Source organism: Girardinichthys multiradiatus, chromosome 11 (assembly GCF_021462225.1).
Source record: "Girardinichthys multiradiatus isolate DD_20200921_A chromosome 11, DD_fGirMul_XY1, whole genome shotgun sequence".
NCBI classification, from domain to species: Eukaryota; Metazoa; Chordata; class Actinopteri; order Cyprinodontiformes; family Goodeidae; genus Girardinichthys; species Girardinichthys multiradiatus.
Window position 1 is genome coordinate 32250671 of NC_061804.1, and position 14849 is coordinate 32265519.

The following is a 14849-nucleotide window of genomic DNA, read 5'->3' on the forward strand; positions in this document are numbered from 1 at the left end:
GCCTTTAGTGGGCATATGGATTTTAAAAGGAATTTTATTAGTCTGAGTTGCTCTTACTCACAGGGCAAAGGTGGTAAGTTCTGTACAGTATTTCTGTTTTATCTCTCTCTAAGTTCGGACCTCCAGACGAACTCGGGTCACCTTTTATATTGCTCGTTTTTGCCGCCTTCTCCCGGCTGAAAAACGTCTTTTTACTTTTTACTGGAAGTTACTCTGACAAAATAAAAATACGAGCAGCATTTAGGTGGTGTAAATGCTTGGGTTCGAGATTGTCAAGAGAAATTTTAAATCCTGAATAATTTTATAGTTTAATAAGTAGAAATTGTTATTTTAGAAGTACTCCCTCACATTAAGTCAAGTCAAGTTTATTTATATAGCGCTTTTCAGCAACAAGGCACTCAAGGCGCATTATGCATGAGAGCACTGAAACCTGCAAATTTAGCATGATGAAAGTATGTAGCCTGTTTTTCTTTGTGCATGGTTAAACAAAGTGAATGTTTCTTGTGTGAATAAGACACACAGCATGTAGATTCTATTAGAATCATACTGGATTCACCCTTAATCAAAACAATTAGGCACAGATTTTCCTATGCTAAATTAAGAAATATAATCTCTTGACTTTCGATATAAGCTGTAAACAAGTCCTTTGAGACTGAAATATGAATCCAGTTATGTGTTCTTTCAAATCAAATGTGTCCACTGGGGTCAGAGCAAGAAAGTGTGGTGCTGATAAGTGATGAGTGGCCCTAAACTGCTGTGCTCCTCCTTGTGTTTGTATGCAGGCACCAACCCTTCGAGGCCTGGAGGTTTTCCTGGTGCTAACAGTCCAGGGCCTGTGGCTGACCTGTATGGACCTAGCAACCAGGATTCGGCCGTGGGGAACTACATCAGTGCTGCTAGTCCTCAGCCTGGCTCTGGGTTTGGCCCCAGCATTACTGTGAGTATTTAAACTGGATTTTTGTGTCCACTGTCTGACGAAATCACTGAGCCACATTTGTCCAAAAATACCTTTGTTAAAGTTTTGCACAAAGAGTTTAGCTTTTCATGTGTTCTTTCTGTATAAGCTGGCATCTTCAATTTAAGTGCATCAAATTTCAGCTCGCTCTTGGCATGTGATTTACTTAGATTCTTTGCTGATGAAAGCTGTAAAAAAAAGTCTGATGATGTCTGTATTTATCACAAAATGATATGTACAAAGTCAATGTTAATAACCGGAAAATAGCGATGTCATTACCGGGATTTTCTGCCCGGATTTTAATTCTCAGAATATTTTAGCAGTAGGCATTTTCTGATACCGAGACCCAGTTTAGATCAATTAAAAACAACCTTTGTATGCTCTATGCTGACCAGTAATGTTCTCGATGCTTCTCTAGGCATTATTCTGGACACCAACAGATATTTTGTCATCGCATATAGCTACAGTCTTTATTAAAATCATGTTTGGTTCCTTCTGATAATGTTTTCATGCAGAAGGTGCTAGGCTAACGCTAACATGTTTATTCGTCTGATGTGACTCATTAATACTTTGGCTCATAACATTTTTCAGTGCAGTTAAAGTTACTGTGTGCAGACAAAATTTATTTAAAAAAAGTTGTCTTTCTGCTTCATAAGCTCAGCATTTGATTCGGACGTCACAAAATTAAACGACTAGCGTTTATGCTGCTCTCTGCTCTGCTTTCTCCAACAAAGACAACTGTAGGAAAGCACATTTTTCAGGGAAAACCAACATTTGATTGATCATCAGTTTTTTAACCAGTGCACAAAAAAAACTGGCACAAATTGCAGGCATGTGGCTGAGATATAATCACAGACAGTAAACCAGCAGAATTTTAGTCAGAGACAGTTTTAAAAATGACTTGATCGATACCTAGGATCAAATTGGGACACATTCTGAAAAATATAAATTTTTTAAATATATACTGAGTATACAGATACAGAGTATACAGATATTCTTAGCAAGTTGAAAACTGGCATGAGGTGCAACAGAAGATTAAAAGAGTTGCATAATGCTAAACTTAACCCCTTTCTAATTCTGGGTTAATTTATGATGGATTTAAATAAAGGGAAAAACAATCTTGTTATCTGACAGATCAAAGAATAAATACAAATTAGCTCAAAGAATCAATAACCTAAAGCGGGGAGAATCTATAATGTTTAAGGACTGCACCGGAGAAAGTGGCTTATCTGTGAAGGCATCATTAATGTTGAACAGTTCCAGCAGAAAGCTTCACTCTTCAGTAAGACAGTCCATTCAACCAAATTGTTCATCAGTTTTCTAATGAAATAACATTATGGCTGAACTGCCTCGACTCCAGATCTTCCAACGATTAAAACATTGATTAGTATATGAAAGAAAAACCCCTAAAAGAGGTTAATAGTGTAAAATAGTTGAAAGTCTGTATAATGCAAATATTGTAAAACACCTACAATTTAGACAGTTTGAAAAACTGGTTTTCCTTCAGATATCTCATATTACAGAGTACAAACAGGGTATTAAGGGACATATGTACACAAGGCAGTAAGATAGGAGGAAATGACAAAGTGTGGGTATGAAATGTGGATGTGATTTGGCAAAGGGGTGAATTGACGACATACTTTTGTTTTTCTAGCATGTTGATAACATTATATTCTAAATCTGCATATATACAGTATATCTTTAAAAAATCAACTTTCAAATTACCACTCTCTTTGTTATTGTACGTGTAAAACCAATTCGTCCCTCTCACACCTTCATCTCTTCAAAACAAATTTGCTTGAATCTTAGAAGTCCAAATGTCCCAGTTCCAATCAGTTCTGTCACTGGAACACTTTCAGGCATGTTTTTTCTCTTCAAGTGTCCTCTGCAATCCCTGCAGATCAGCAGCTGATTGTCATCTCAGTTTTTAAGTGATGGAGCTAAATAAAAGCTTTTCAGTCAGCCTGTGTTAACTAATTTTTTGTGGATGAGCACAGATCCCTGTTTAAGTCTTAAACCTTGTGAAGTAATCACACTCACTTTCTTTTACTCTTATGAGTAAAAGAAATAGTCTCTACAAAAATACTTTGCTGAGAGTTATAATAATGTTAGAGTAAACTACAGTAATTTAAAACCTAGAGTGATCTTTTTAATAAAGCCTGTAGGAGAATCTCAACACACAAGTATCCAGCAAAAATGTCAACCAGTTTGGTAATAAATCTATAAAGCAGGATAGACTTCTTGAGCTGCAGCTTTTACCTTTTCATTAGCTCTTTTTTCCAGCACTGCATGAAGTGAAAAAGTCAGAGGACCCTTCTGCACCCTGCTTCAGTGCTACCATCAATCACTTAGTACATGTGGAGTCTGAAAATAGCAGTTTGCTTTGGCTTCACAGAGTAACTTTAGCAAAAGCAAAGACTAACAAATGCAACACATTCTCTAAGTTATGTGCAAAATAACATTTAAAGGCATTTTCCCATATAGACAGTGCATTGTCCTGAAATGTCTTAGAGTTGTTTTTTTAGGATGCCATGTAGGGATGCAATCCCTGCCACATTTGCTTCAGACTACATTAAGACATTTTCTCCTAAGAGCTCTTAACACTTCCAACTTTCTCATCCACCATTCAGGATGGGCTGTAAAGAAAATAGAATTTCCACAGTTTATTCTGCATCAGTTCTTGTCTTCTTATAGCGCTGGGCAATCGGTATTTCTTGTATCCTCTCCCTCATATTTCACACCAGAAAATCCTTACCTGCAGAGTTCACAAACTGCAGAAAATTTACCTTCTCCTGAATATCTTCAGAGATGGTGTATGAGATCATACTTCATGTTTGGGATCTGTCAGTGAAGAGTTAAGACTCAAAATTCGCTGAAAAAAACACTAAATCCACAATAGGTTTGGTTTCATTTTTTGGACTTCACTAAATAACTAGCTAAGTATTGTAGCATGTTTGTGCTGCGGTTTGTGACTATTGGAATACAAACTGTTTCTTCAAAAGAGGTAATTAGTGCGCATGCTCTGATCCCAACCAGAGTCATTTAAGCTCAGGTATTTGCTAATACCAAGCCCCAGTTTAATGCTTAGTTAAAGTCAATGTATAGTTTGTAAACTCGGTAGCGTTAAAATAGCGTACTATATTTAATCAGTGTTACATGGGTTACATTAGTATTGTTATTGTATCCATCTTAACTTGCTTACTGATGAATTCCGGACGCTGCGGTCAGTTTTTTGTCACAGATCTTTTCTCAACAGTAGTTTCAATACGCCTTAGCTAGGTTAAGAAAGCTGTATTTATGCACAGCACGTCATTCATAACACACTTAGATCTCATTTATTTAAAAAAATGTATCTTAGGCCCTGTTTACACGACAATGTTTTCATCAGAAAACATCAAGTAAACGGGGCCTTAGTCCACAAATACAGCTGAGATCGTTAATGTCTTCCTCCTGCTAACAGTGTTTTCATGCAGAGCAGTAGGTTGATGTGCTAAGCTAACATTATCATGTTTACTCTGTTTTGATATGACCCACTGATCATTTGGCTTGTAGCATGTGTAAGGGCTGTTTTAATTAATATTTGGCAGACTGTACAGGAAAGATTGTTCTGCTTTAGATATATATATATATACCAAGCAGGGCACACGACACAGACAGACAGCAGCCAATAAAGCGTCTGTTTCACTTAGTGTTATTGTAAAAAGTAATTGTTGAGCAAAAACTCAGACATGTTAGATCAACAAAGTTAGATGCATGTCCTTTAATACAATTTTGCAAGCCATGCACATGAGAATATGCTTTGATTTTAAAAAAATGTTGGGGTAGATGCTGGTGGGCAGATTACGTAAAATAATAGTCAATACATCAAGATGTGTTTGGAAGTTTAGTTTTGGTGGGAGTTATTTGATTGGAATCCAGTAACCTTGTACTCAGATGGAATAACCCATAATTAAGGCAAGCAAACACAAACAGACAACAGGGTGAGATGACTTCTCTTTCTACATATTCCACATTGTCAACGTAAAGTATCGTGCCAAAGTTACCAGACAGTTTTTCTTTTTTATTTGTTGGGGTTTTTTTGTTGCTTTTTTAAAAGTGGCTTGTAGTTTTTTTTATATTTAAAGGTTAATTAGTTTTTCTGTTATTTCTGTGCTTTATAATATACATATTATGTTCCAGAATCACATGGTGCATTCTGTTTTGACATACAAAGTTAGTGCAGGAGATTTATCGAATCTTTACAATGGATTAGAAGACTTATGCAGCTCTGATGCAACTCTGTTTGTTGACAGTGTCACTGAGAGCACATGTAAAAATAGCTCAGGAGAACACAGACATTGCTCATTTTCAGTTTGCAACCTCTGTTATTGATTTATGATATCCAAATGCACACTGTTGTTATTTTTTGTGCAATCACAGCAAAGTCCTTCATAATTGTTTTAGCTCTGCTGGCTGAGCGCCATAATCTGCTGGTCTCAGCGGAAGAAGCTAAATATTTGTTATGAAAGACAGGACTGGCTTATTTTCAGGACAGATTTAACAGCATATAGTGAAATGATGGATACAGGGGCATTTGTGTCACTTATTTTACATCCGTTAACCATGCTCCATGATTTAGAGGAACATAAAAACAAGCCTCTAAGTGATCAGTTTTTTGTTGGCTTTTTTTCTTCATATGATTGATGAAACAGGCAAATATCTTTTTGTAATATCTTCAAATTTTCTGTGTATTTAAAGCCAAGCTTTGTGAATCCCTTATAGAATACCAGCTTGTATATAATAATGCTACTTATTAAATCACCCCTTGAGAATTACAAGGTGAATCAAATAGATGGCTGCAAAGCTTAGAGGTAAAGCAGCTTCTGACTTCCCGCTCTGTTTAGAACATTAAAATAGAGAATGATTCAGAACTAAAATGTGCTTTATAATTTGTTTCTTTATCAAGAATGCTATTGAACTGAATGCGTATATTATCACTATATCTCACAGCCTCATGGATGACTTCAGCTTCACTGATTCGCCCCTCTGTCTCACGCTCCACTGATTGCATTAACCCCTTTAGCCAGTATGAAAACAGTCACTCTGAAGAAGCAGTAATGATCTTAACATTTTCTTTCCCCCATGCAAGACAATTAGAGCGCAATTAGCTGATTGAGGTGATAAAGACAAATAATCGCTGCTGAAAGTGCTTCTCTTTTGTGCTCCGATCCATGGGTTTCTTGAGACCTGTCAGCAGGAAAGCTCACAAAGTCCTGATAACTGAGCGACATTATGAAAACCCTTCAATCCTCAAAAAACCCACTGATCCTACTGAGGGGTGTTTATGATGCCATTCTCTGCATGCTCTCTGATTAAATCAGTTGTTTATGTTAGCATGAATGGGGATTGTGTGTATTATTATTACTGTTATCTCTTTCACATGTTTTTATTCAGACTAAAAACTCATAACATGGGCATTCCCCTGTTACAGAAGAAAATATTTAAACTGACTGTATCTTGAATTATTAAAAACAGTATGAGTCATTGACTTTATTGAGCATACCTAAGTCTTTTTAATATATTTTCTGTTCCAGTAGTTTTTCCTCCCCTTGTAATTTATCTGGTTTTCCACGAGAAAGATCTGCTACTCTACATGATTCAGTTAAATCAAAACATTCACATTCATGCTAGTTGAAAAAGAAAGAAATAAAGAAACAGTGATGTGATACTTACTTTTCTCTCTTTGAAATGCATACTGACAACAGCACTAACTGTACACTTTTAGGGCCCGTTGATTGCGACAGCTTTTACAAACGGATACCATTGAACAGGTGGCCGGTTGCTTTCTCATCAGAGGTATTCCCTTTTATTTACTGTGCATTTCTCTTAAGTCTTGTTCTAATGTGTGTTCATCACATTCTTCGCTGTTTCTCTCCCCTTCTATATTGAAATGCTGGAGCTGGGGGTACATGTGTGTGTGAGACGGAGCATTTCTCTCTCTTTAAAGAAAAAATAACATCCTCATTCAAGGCAAATCATGGTTGATCCATGTGATTAACTGAGTTGCTTAAGTCTCACACACCAACATACTACCAGCTCTTCATTCTTTCTTCTTCTCATTTTAACATCTAAAATGGCTTCATCCTCAAGTTTTGTCTTGTTTTAGCCAATCATATGTCATACTTCTCAGCAACTCAATAAGTTACAACAGGAGCAAAAGTGGCAGAACATTTTATTTATTGAGTAAAACTCTATAAGTCCTTTCTCTAACAAGTGGTCTAACAATTATTTGGCTCCTTTCAACCATTTTGCTAAAATTGTCACTCATTTGTGCAATGGAATTGTTAGTTAGGATTTGAGATTCCAGAAAAAGAAAATAATTTTATCTCCCTGCAGATATTTTTGCAAATGTACTGAATGACATATCTAGAGCTCCTTTGTGCAGTTTCTCGATATGGTATAGCTTGCATTATCCACAATAATTCAGCACAGGTACAGCGTGCTTCATATTAATTGGCATTCCTGGTAAAGATGCCTGAAAATATTAATCTTGTATTGCAGGATACAATCTCACTCTAAAGAAATTGTAAAATAAAATCCTTAATTTCTTTTTTTTTAATTCTTTTTTCTTTTTTTTTACAAAATCACTGGTTCCACAAGTTCATAAAGAGTGACATTTGTCCTTGCCAATGAAAATAGTTTATTCAAGAAAACATGAAACATGCCAATCAAGTAAGGCAGATGTAAGCTGATCTTCATAGATCAGGAATTGGTATAAGCAGAGATTAAAAGCTCAGTGTTAGAAGAATGTAATGAAATGTAGCAACTTGAACCATTTGGTTTAGGTTGCTGTTCATTCTGGGAGGCATGCCTGGAAAACTTGTTTTCAGTCCTACCATCACAAATATCAACATATTTGGCATTTGATAAAAGCTTCACTTTATCTGAATCAGGGGAGTCTAATATTTAGCTTTCTGACCACAAACACATCATGTGGGTTTGGTAAGAAATCAAGGAAGAAAGGAGGAAGGCTGGATTGTTTTAGAATTACAGTATGCTATTATGCTACTTCATTAAAAGATTAATTTATTTAAAGCCTTTTTACACATTTTTACTAGGGGTGCCAATCAACGTGAAGGTAGCAGTTTCCACCTGCAACACTTACTTTTTTAGGTTCTTCTACTCCGCAAGCATTCAGAATACTTTTATTTGAAGGTAGTATAAATAAATTGAAGAATGTCACAGCTGAATGTACTTCAGGCCATGTACAGTAATAACCTTGTCTTTTCTTTGTGCCTTTCCTTTTGTTTCACTACGCAGCAGAGTATATCTGGTGGCCCAGGACAGACAGGACGAAGTTTCTAATTGGCTTTGTGTGCAGGTGATGATTATCCAACTTCAAGCACTACAGCGTCACAGATGGCTAAACGAGTGTAAAGCGGGATCCATAGGAGGAAGAAGAGAAAAAAAACGTTTGTCATCTCAGAAAAACAAACAACTGCTGTACTATAACCCAAACCTCCTATACCTTTACAACCTGGTTTGGTATGATGTTCCACGTCAACTTCACTCACCAATTTCCTTCTTCCCTTAGCTTTTTGTTTTTGATTACTTTCTAGTGTGTCACTTGAGTTTAACTTCAGCTTTGTATCTTCTTGTAGTTTGTTACTAAATTTTATTATTATTTTTTTTGCTTGTTTTTAAAGTACGGCGAGTCAGAGCCAAGAGTATCTGCAAGTCACGTCTTCATCTTCGTATTGGTTAGTGTAAAGGCAGAAAATAAATCAGAACAGGTTGGGATATTTCCGTTCGGTCTTTCAGCAAAAAAATAGTTCAGTATGAAAAGACTTGGAGCAAAAAAAAAAATTAAGGAAATTTTAAAGAGAAGGTATCTAAGTAATAAATTTTAGTAGCTGTTTTATTTCTTGTGTCTCATTGTAAACCATGATTACCTATTTTTGGGCAATACAAAGAGGACTCCAATATTTTTATGGTCCTTTTTATAAGTGTTGTTTCTGTTGTGTAGAAATATAAATATATATAAATATATATATATATATATATGCTATAACAAATTTCATATAACGACATTGTGAATTCAAACTTGAGAAAAAGAAATGTAGCTGTACATATTATTCCAGTCACTGCATATAACCAACTCAGTGAGAGAATAGCATATTTTTGTGATGGTGTGTCAAAAGAATACGTTCTAGCGTGTGAATAGAAGAAAAAGCTGTAAACAATATTCTACTTTTTTTTTTTTTTTTTTTTTTTCTGCTGAAAGACAGTGTAACAAGCCCACAGACAAACAGCCGTGTAAATACTAAAAGCGGAACCATTTTAAAAGTGTCATACCAGCAAATTTAGGACCGGTCAGTTTAGTGAACACCATTTTAGAGAAGCAACAGCAATGATGACTTCATGATCACTTCAAAGTGGCAGAGGCGGAGAGAAAAAAGATGATTTTTACCCAAAGCACACTGTATGAAGAAATGCGCCAATTCTTCCTTGAAGCGGGCATTTTGCAGAGCTCTGTGCATCCTGACACTTTTCTACTGCTGAGAGGAACCTGTTAGCTGTATATGTGTTTAATGTCCGTTTAATCCTGCTTGTTCCTGACTCATGGAACAAAATACCTGGGCTCTGTGCTCGAGCCTTTTTAGCTACATATATATATATACATATATATGTATATTTATATGTATATATATATATATATGTATGTATATATATATATATATATATATATATATATATATATATATATATATATATATATATATATATATATATGTATATATATATATATATGTATATATATATATACATATATATATATATGTATATATATATATATGTATATATATATATATATATATATATGTATATATATATATGTATATATATATATATATATATATATGTATATATATATATATGTATATATATATATATATATATATATACACATATATATGTATATATATATATATATATACATATATATATATATGTATATATATATATATATATATGTGTATATATATCAATATATATATACTGCTTGTTCTTTGAATCCATTCTTTTTTGAATGAATTAGGAAGGTAAACATTTTGATACCATACCTCAGCCTTCGTGACTTCTATTGTTGAATCATCGGCAGGTTTTTAATTTATTCCAGTGCTGAACGTAAATGTGGGGGTAAAAAAAGAAAAAGAAGCACTGAAAGGCATTTTTAAAGCGAGTTATCGCTGCACTGTGAGTTGTGAAGTACAGGCCATCCTCTTGTTTGCACATGTGTATGTCGGCTTTATACAAACGGCCCTGTGCTTTGAGCCAGCATGAAGGATTTATTCATGATCGGGGCTGTGGGAGGTTAACGTGTTCCCGACTGGACAAGCAGTTCGGGTTATAAAAACCGGCGTGTTGCAGCGTACACTTGGATTTCTTTCTGTATATTAGACCCACGTCTCACCTGAGGATATTTATACAGGGTCAAAAGATGACACTGAATTATTCACCATCTGTAGCCGCACTCAACTTTACACCGTATATACGTGTGGTGAAAGGTTTTACTCTTGACAGCGATTGATTAATAATAATAATGTTACACACCAGAGTGCAGTCTGGCTTTTAAATTTTATCAGTGCCGTTGTTTTCCTTTCATGCACTTGTTTCCTTTTTATTTCAAAACAAACAGGTACTAAATATGCTGGATACTTCTAAAGTAAATGATATGGAGGTGTGATCAAGTAATAATTTAAAGAAAAAAAAACTTGTAATGTTCAAATGTATAAAAAAAGAAGAAATACAAAAGTTAAAAAAAGAAAGATGCTTCTTTACTGATTTCAAGTTTAATCAGAGTTTTATTGATACTTTGTGGTTTCTATATTAATAATTGTATTATACTATTAAAAATTTACTGTGCATCCATTACGTTCTCTCTTTCCATGCCCCATCCTCAGAGATGCCGGTATCTTTTGTTGCTCATCCATGTACTTCATTAGTGTGTAAAAAAAAATCACAGTTAACTTGTAAACAGAGTGCTGTCTTTGATACCAGTGTAGTGCTTTGTTGTTCTCCCTCGCTCTACCTCTCCTTTCTCTCATATTTAGCCCCTTCCCTCCTCGCGCTCTTTTTCTATCTCCTGTAATTACAAAGTAGATGTTATATAGGACTCATTTATATAATACTTGTAGTGAATAGTGGATTTAGAACCAGTCAAGATAGATCTTTCTCTCAATGATCATGTTGTTCTGATATTTGTTCGTTGTAATTTATTCCCTGTATGTTTGATCTTTAAGTTTTAAGTTTGGGTTTCTTTCTTCTGGTTGGTTTATTTTTGCCACTCTAACATGGTTTCAGCTAACCAAAGTTCTCACAGATGAACAAAGGAAAAATTATTGCTGTAAGATGGAATTGTACACAAGGCATTATTTGGATCCCCACCCTTGAATGTTTCAAAAGGGGTGTGCCATACTACCTTAAATCCTAATGCTAGATATGCAGATACTTTGAAATATTTTTTTAGGTGGGTCAAAACATTAAGTCACCAGACATGATCTTTATGTAAAGAAAGTTTTTAAAAAATGATCAGAAATTATCTTATGTTTAGCCAATTTACCACCAGTACTCCCAGTATCAGTCATCATAAGTTTTGTTTGTAAGTTTTGGAAATACCCCATCAGCCTGTGGCTTGAGTACTTTCAGATAATGCTTTCTGGTCTTTAATTATTCAAGTGAAATCAGTTTCTGGAAGCCTTTTTTTAATTATTTCAAACTGTTTCCAGATGTTATACTCTACAAAACAGCACAACAATAGACGTCATTAAAGATAAAGACTTTAAATAAATAGCAGCTGTTCGTTTGCCAACAAATAAATAAATGGTCTTATTTACTTTAGAACCAGACCAGCATCCAAAAGTAGCAACTCATTGCTAGCTTTAGCCACATTTTATAGCCTAAAATTTAATTCCTAAACATATAATATCAAGAGGTGCTGTGAATTCAGTTCACTTTATCTTCTTATGGTATAATTTTACTTCATCATATTTGACATTTTATGTCTATATATTAGGTTTATATCACCTCACTTCATAACCCTTTAACTTATTCATATTTTGTCACATCACATCCACTAACTTCAGTGGATTTTATTGGGATTTGATATGGTAGATCAACACATTTGTGAAGTTAAATGAAAATGATAACATAGTTTTCCATTTTTTATTATTACAAATTAAAATCGTAAAAGTGTGGAGTGCATTTGTATTCAGTTCCTTGTAGAAGCACTTTTCTCTGCAATTACAGCTACAAGTGTTTTGAAGTATGTCCCTACCAGCTTTGCACATCTAGATGCTGACATTTTGGGAAAATATCTTACACTAAGATTAGAAGGAGATTGTCTGAACAGTAATGATCAAGTCTTGCCCCAGGTTTTCAATTGGATTTAAGTTTGGACTTTGACTAGGCTACTCTAACACGTACATATCTTGAGTCTTTTGCAGCAGGTTGTCTTTCTGGATTGACTAGTATTTAGCTTCTCACATCTTGGACTAGCCTCCCTGTCCATGCTGAAAGTAATATTCCCATGCATGTTGGAAACATCCCCATAGCATGATGCTTCCACCACCATGTTCTAATGTGGTGAAATTGTGTTCTGGGTGATCTAAGGTGGTAATGTTCTTATCATTTTGCATGATGGCCAAAAGGTTAAGTTTTTATCTCATTCTAACAGAGCACCAACTTCCACATGTTTGCTGTGTGCCTTACATGGCTTTTAGCAAACTGCAAACCAGAATTCTTCTAGATTTCTTTCAACAATTGATTTATTTTTGCCCCTCTTCCTTAAAGGCCAGATTTCTGTAGTATGTGACTTTTCCTGGTCTTCATGATGCTGATTTTCCTCTCAAACATTTTACTCCTTAGCAGAACAGCTGTGTTTAACATATTATGAGTTTACATTACAACACTGGAGGACTCTGATCACTAAATATGTAACTTAAAAAGATACAGGGGTTGGACAATGAAACTGAAACACCTGGTTTTAGACCACAATAATTTATTAGTATGGTGTAGGGCCTCCTTTTGCAGCCAATACAGCGTCAATTCGTCTTGGGAATGACATATACAAGTCCTGCACAGTGGTCAGAGGGATTTTAAGCCATTCTTCTTGCAGGATAGTGGCCAGGTCACTACGTGATACTGGTGGAGGAAAACGTTTCCTGACTCGCTCCTCCAAAACACCCCAAAGTATCTCAATAATATTTAGATCTGGTGACTGTGCAGGCCATGGGAGATGTTCAACTTCACTTTCATGTTCATCAAACCAATCTTTCACCAGTCTTGCTGTGTGTATTGGTGCATTGTCATCCTGATACACGGCACCGCCTTCAGGATGCAATGTTTGAACCATTGGATGCACATGGTCCTCAAGAATGGTTCGGTAGTCCTTGGCAGTGACGCGCCCATCTAGCACAAGTATTGGGCCAAGGGAATGCCATGATATGGCAGCCCAAACCATCACTGATCCTCCCCCATGCTTCACTCTGGGCATGCAACAGTCTGGGTGGTATGCTTCTTTGGGGTTTCTCAACACCGTAACTCTCCCGGATGTGGGGAAAACAGTAAAGGTGGACTCATCAGAGAACAATACATGTTTCACATTGTCCACAGAACAAGATTTGTGCTCCTTGCACCATTGAAACCAACGTTTGGCATTGGCATGAGTGACCAAAGGTTTGGCTATAGCAGCCCGGCTGTGTATATTGACCCTGTGGAGCTCCCGACGGACAGTTCTGGTGGAAACAGGAGAGTTGAGGTGCACATTTAATTCTGCTGTGATTTGGGCAGCCGTGGTTTTATGTTTTTTGGATACAATCCGGATTAGAACCCGAACATCCCTTTCAGACAGCTTCCTCTTGCGTCCACAGTTAATCCTGTTGGATGTGGTTCATCCTTCTTGGTGGTATGCTGACATTACCCTGGATACCGTGGCTCTTGATACATCACAAAGACTTGCTGTCTTGGTCACAGATGCGCCAGCAAGACGTGCACCAACAATTTGTCCTCTTTTGAACTCTGGTATGTCACCCATAATGTTGTGTGCATTTCAATATTTTGAGTAAAACTGTGCTCTTACCCTGCTAATTGAACCTTCACACTCTGCTCTTACTGGTGCAATGTGCAATCAATGAAGACTGGCTACCAGGCTGGTCCAATTTAGCCATGAAACTTCCCACACTAAAATGACAGGTGTTTCAGTTTCATTGTCCAACCCCTGTATTAGGTTGCACTGAATTTTCTTAAGGGTTATCAGAGTACACACCTCTCTTATTTTTGCATGTTAAATCCTTTGAAACTAATTTATTGTTTAACTTCTACTTCCCATTCATGCTCTACTTTGCGTTGGTCTGTCGAATACAACCCCAGTAAAACACACTGAGGTTTGTGGTTGTAGCATGGAAACACATGACAAAGTTCAAGGGGTATGAATACCGAGGTGCTGTAAATGCACAGATTGTTCTCAACCACTCCAGTCTGTCAGATTACATACAGCATTTGGAGTACATGACGGCTTGATCGCCAGTGATAACAAGCAATTCAAACAAGCACACAGGGGGTTTTAATTACAGGTAAGTACATTTAATGAATTTAAATGACCAAATGCCTAGAACAATAAAAGATATGTTGCTTTTAAAGAAGAATAATGACATTGAATAATTAAAAAGAGAAGTAGAAGTTTCTCAAAACATAGAACAAGAATTTGTTTATTCAGTGGCATTCATTTCTATGGACAAATTCAGCCTTATTCAGACTGAAACAAAGACAGCATCCCCTGTGTTTATTTGCAGAATTGCATGCTACATAATTTTAGCTCTAGGTGGCTACTTAAATATAATTGGCCCTTAAATAA

General features: G+C 35.9%; 1 protein-coding gene across 8 annotated transcripts in view; it reads left to right on the top strand.

Moving 5' to 3' along the window:
* The window catches only part of msi2b (musashi RNA-binding protein 2b), a 344415-nt gene extending 335498 nt beyond the window's left edge, over nt 1–8917 (top strand). For 6 of the 8 annotated variants that reach the window (XM_047379919.1, XM_047379925.1, XM_047379923.1 and 3 more), the window contains 3 exons: nt 783–937; nt 6720–6790; nt 8255–8917. In XM_047379919.1, the coding sequence (XP_047235875.1) occupies nt 783–937; nt 6720–6761 (197 nt within the window). In that variant the 3' untranslated portion in view covers nt 6762–6790; nt 8255–8917. The remainder of the gene's footprint in view (nt 1–782; nt 938–6719; nt 6791–8254) is intronic. The other 2 variants (XM_047379921.1, XM_047379922.1) reach the window with 2 other exon arrangements.
* Nucleotides 8918–14849: the final 5932 nt, after the last annotated feature.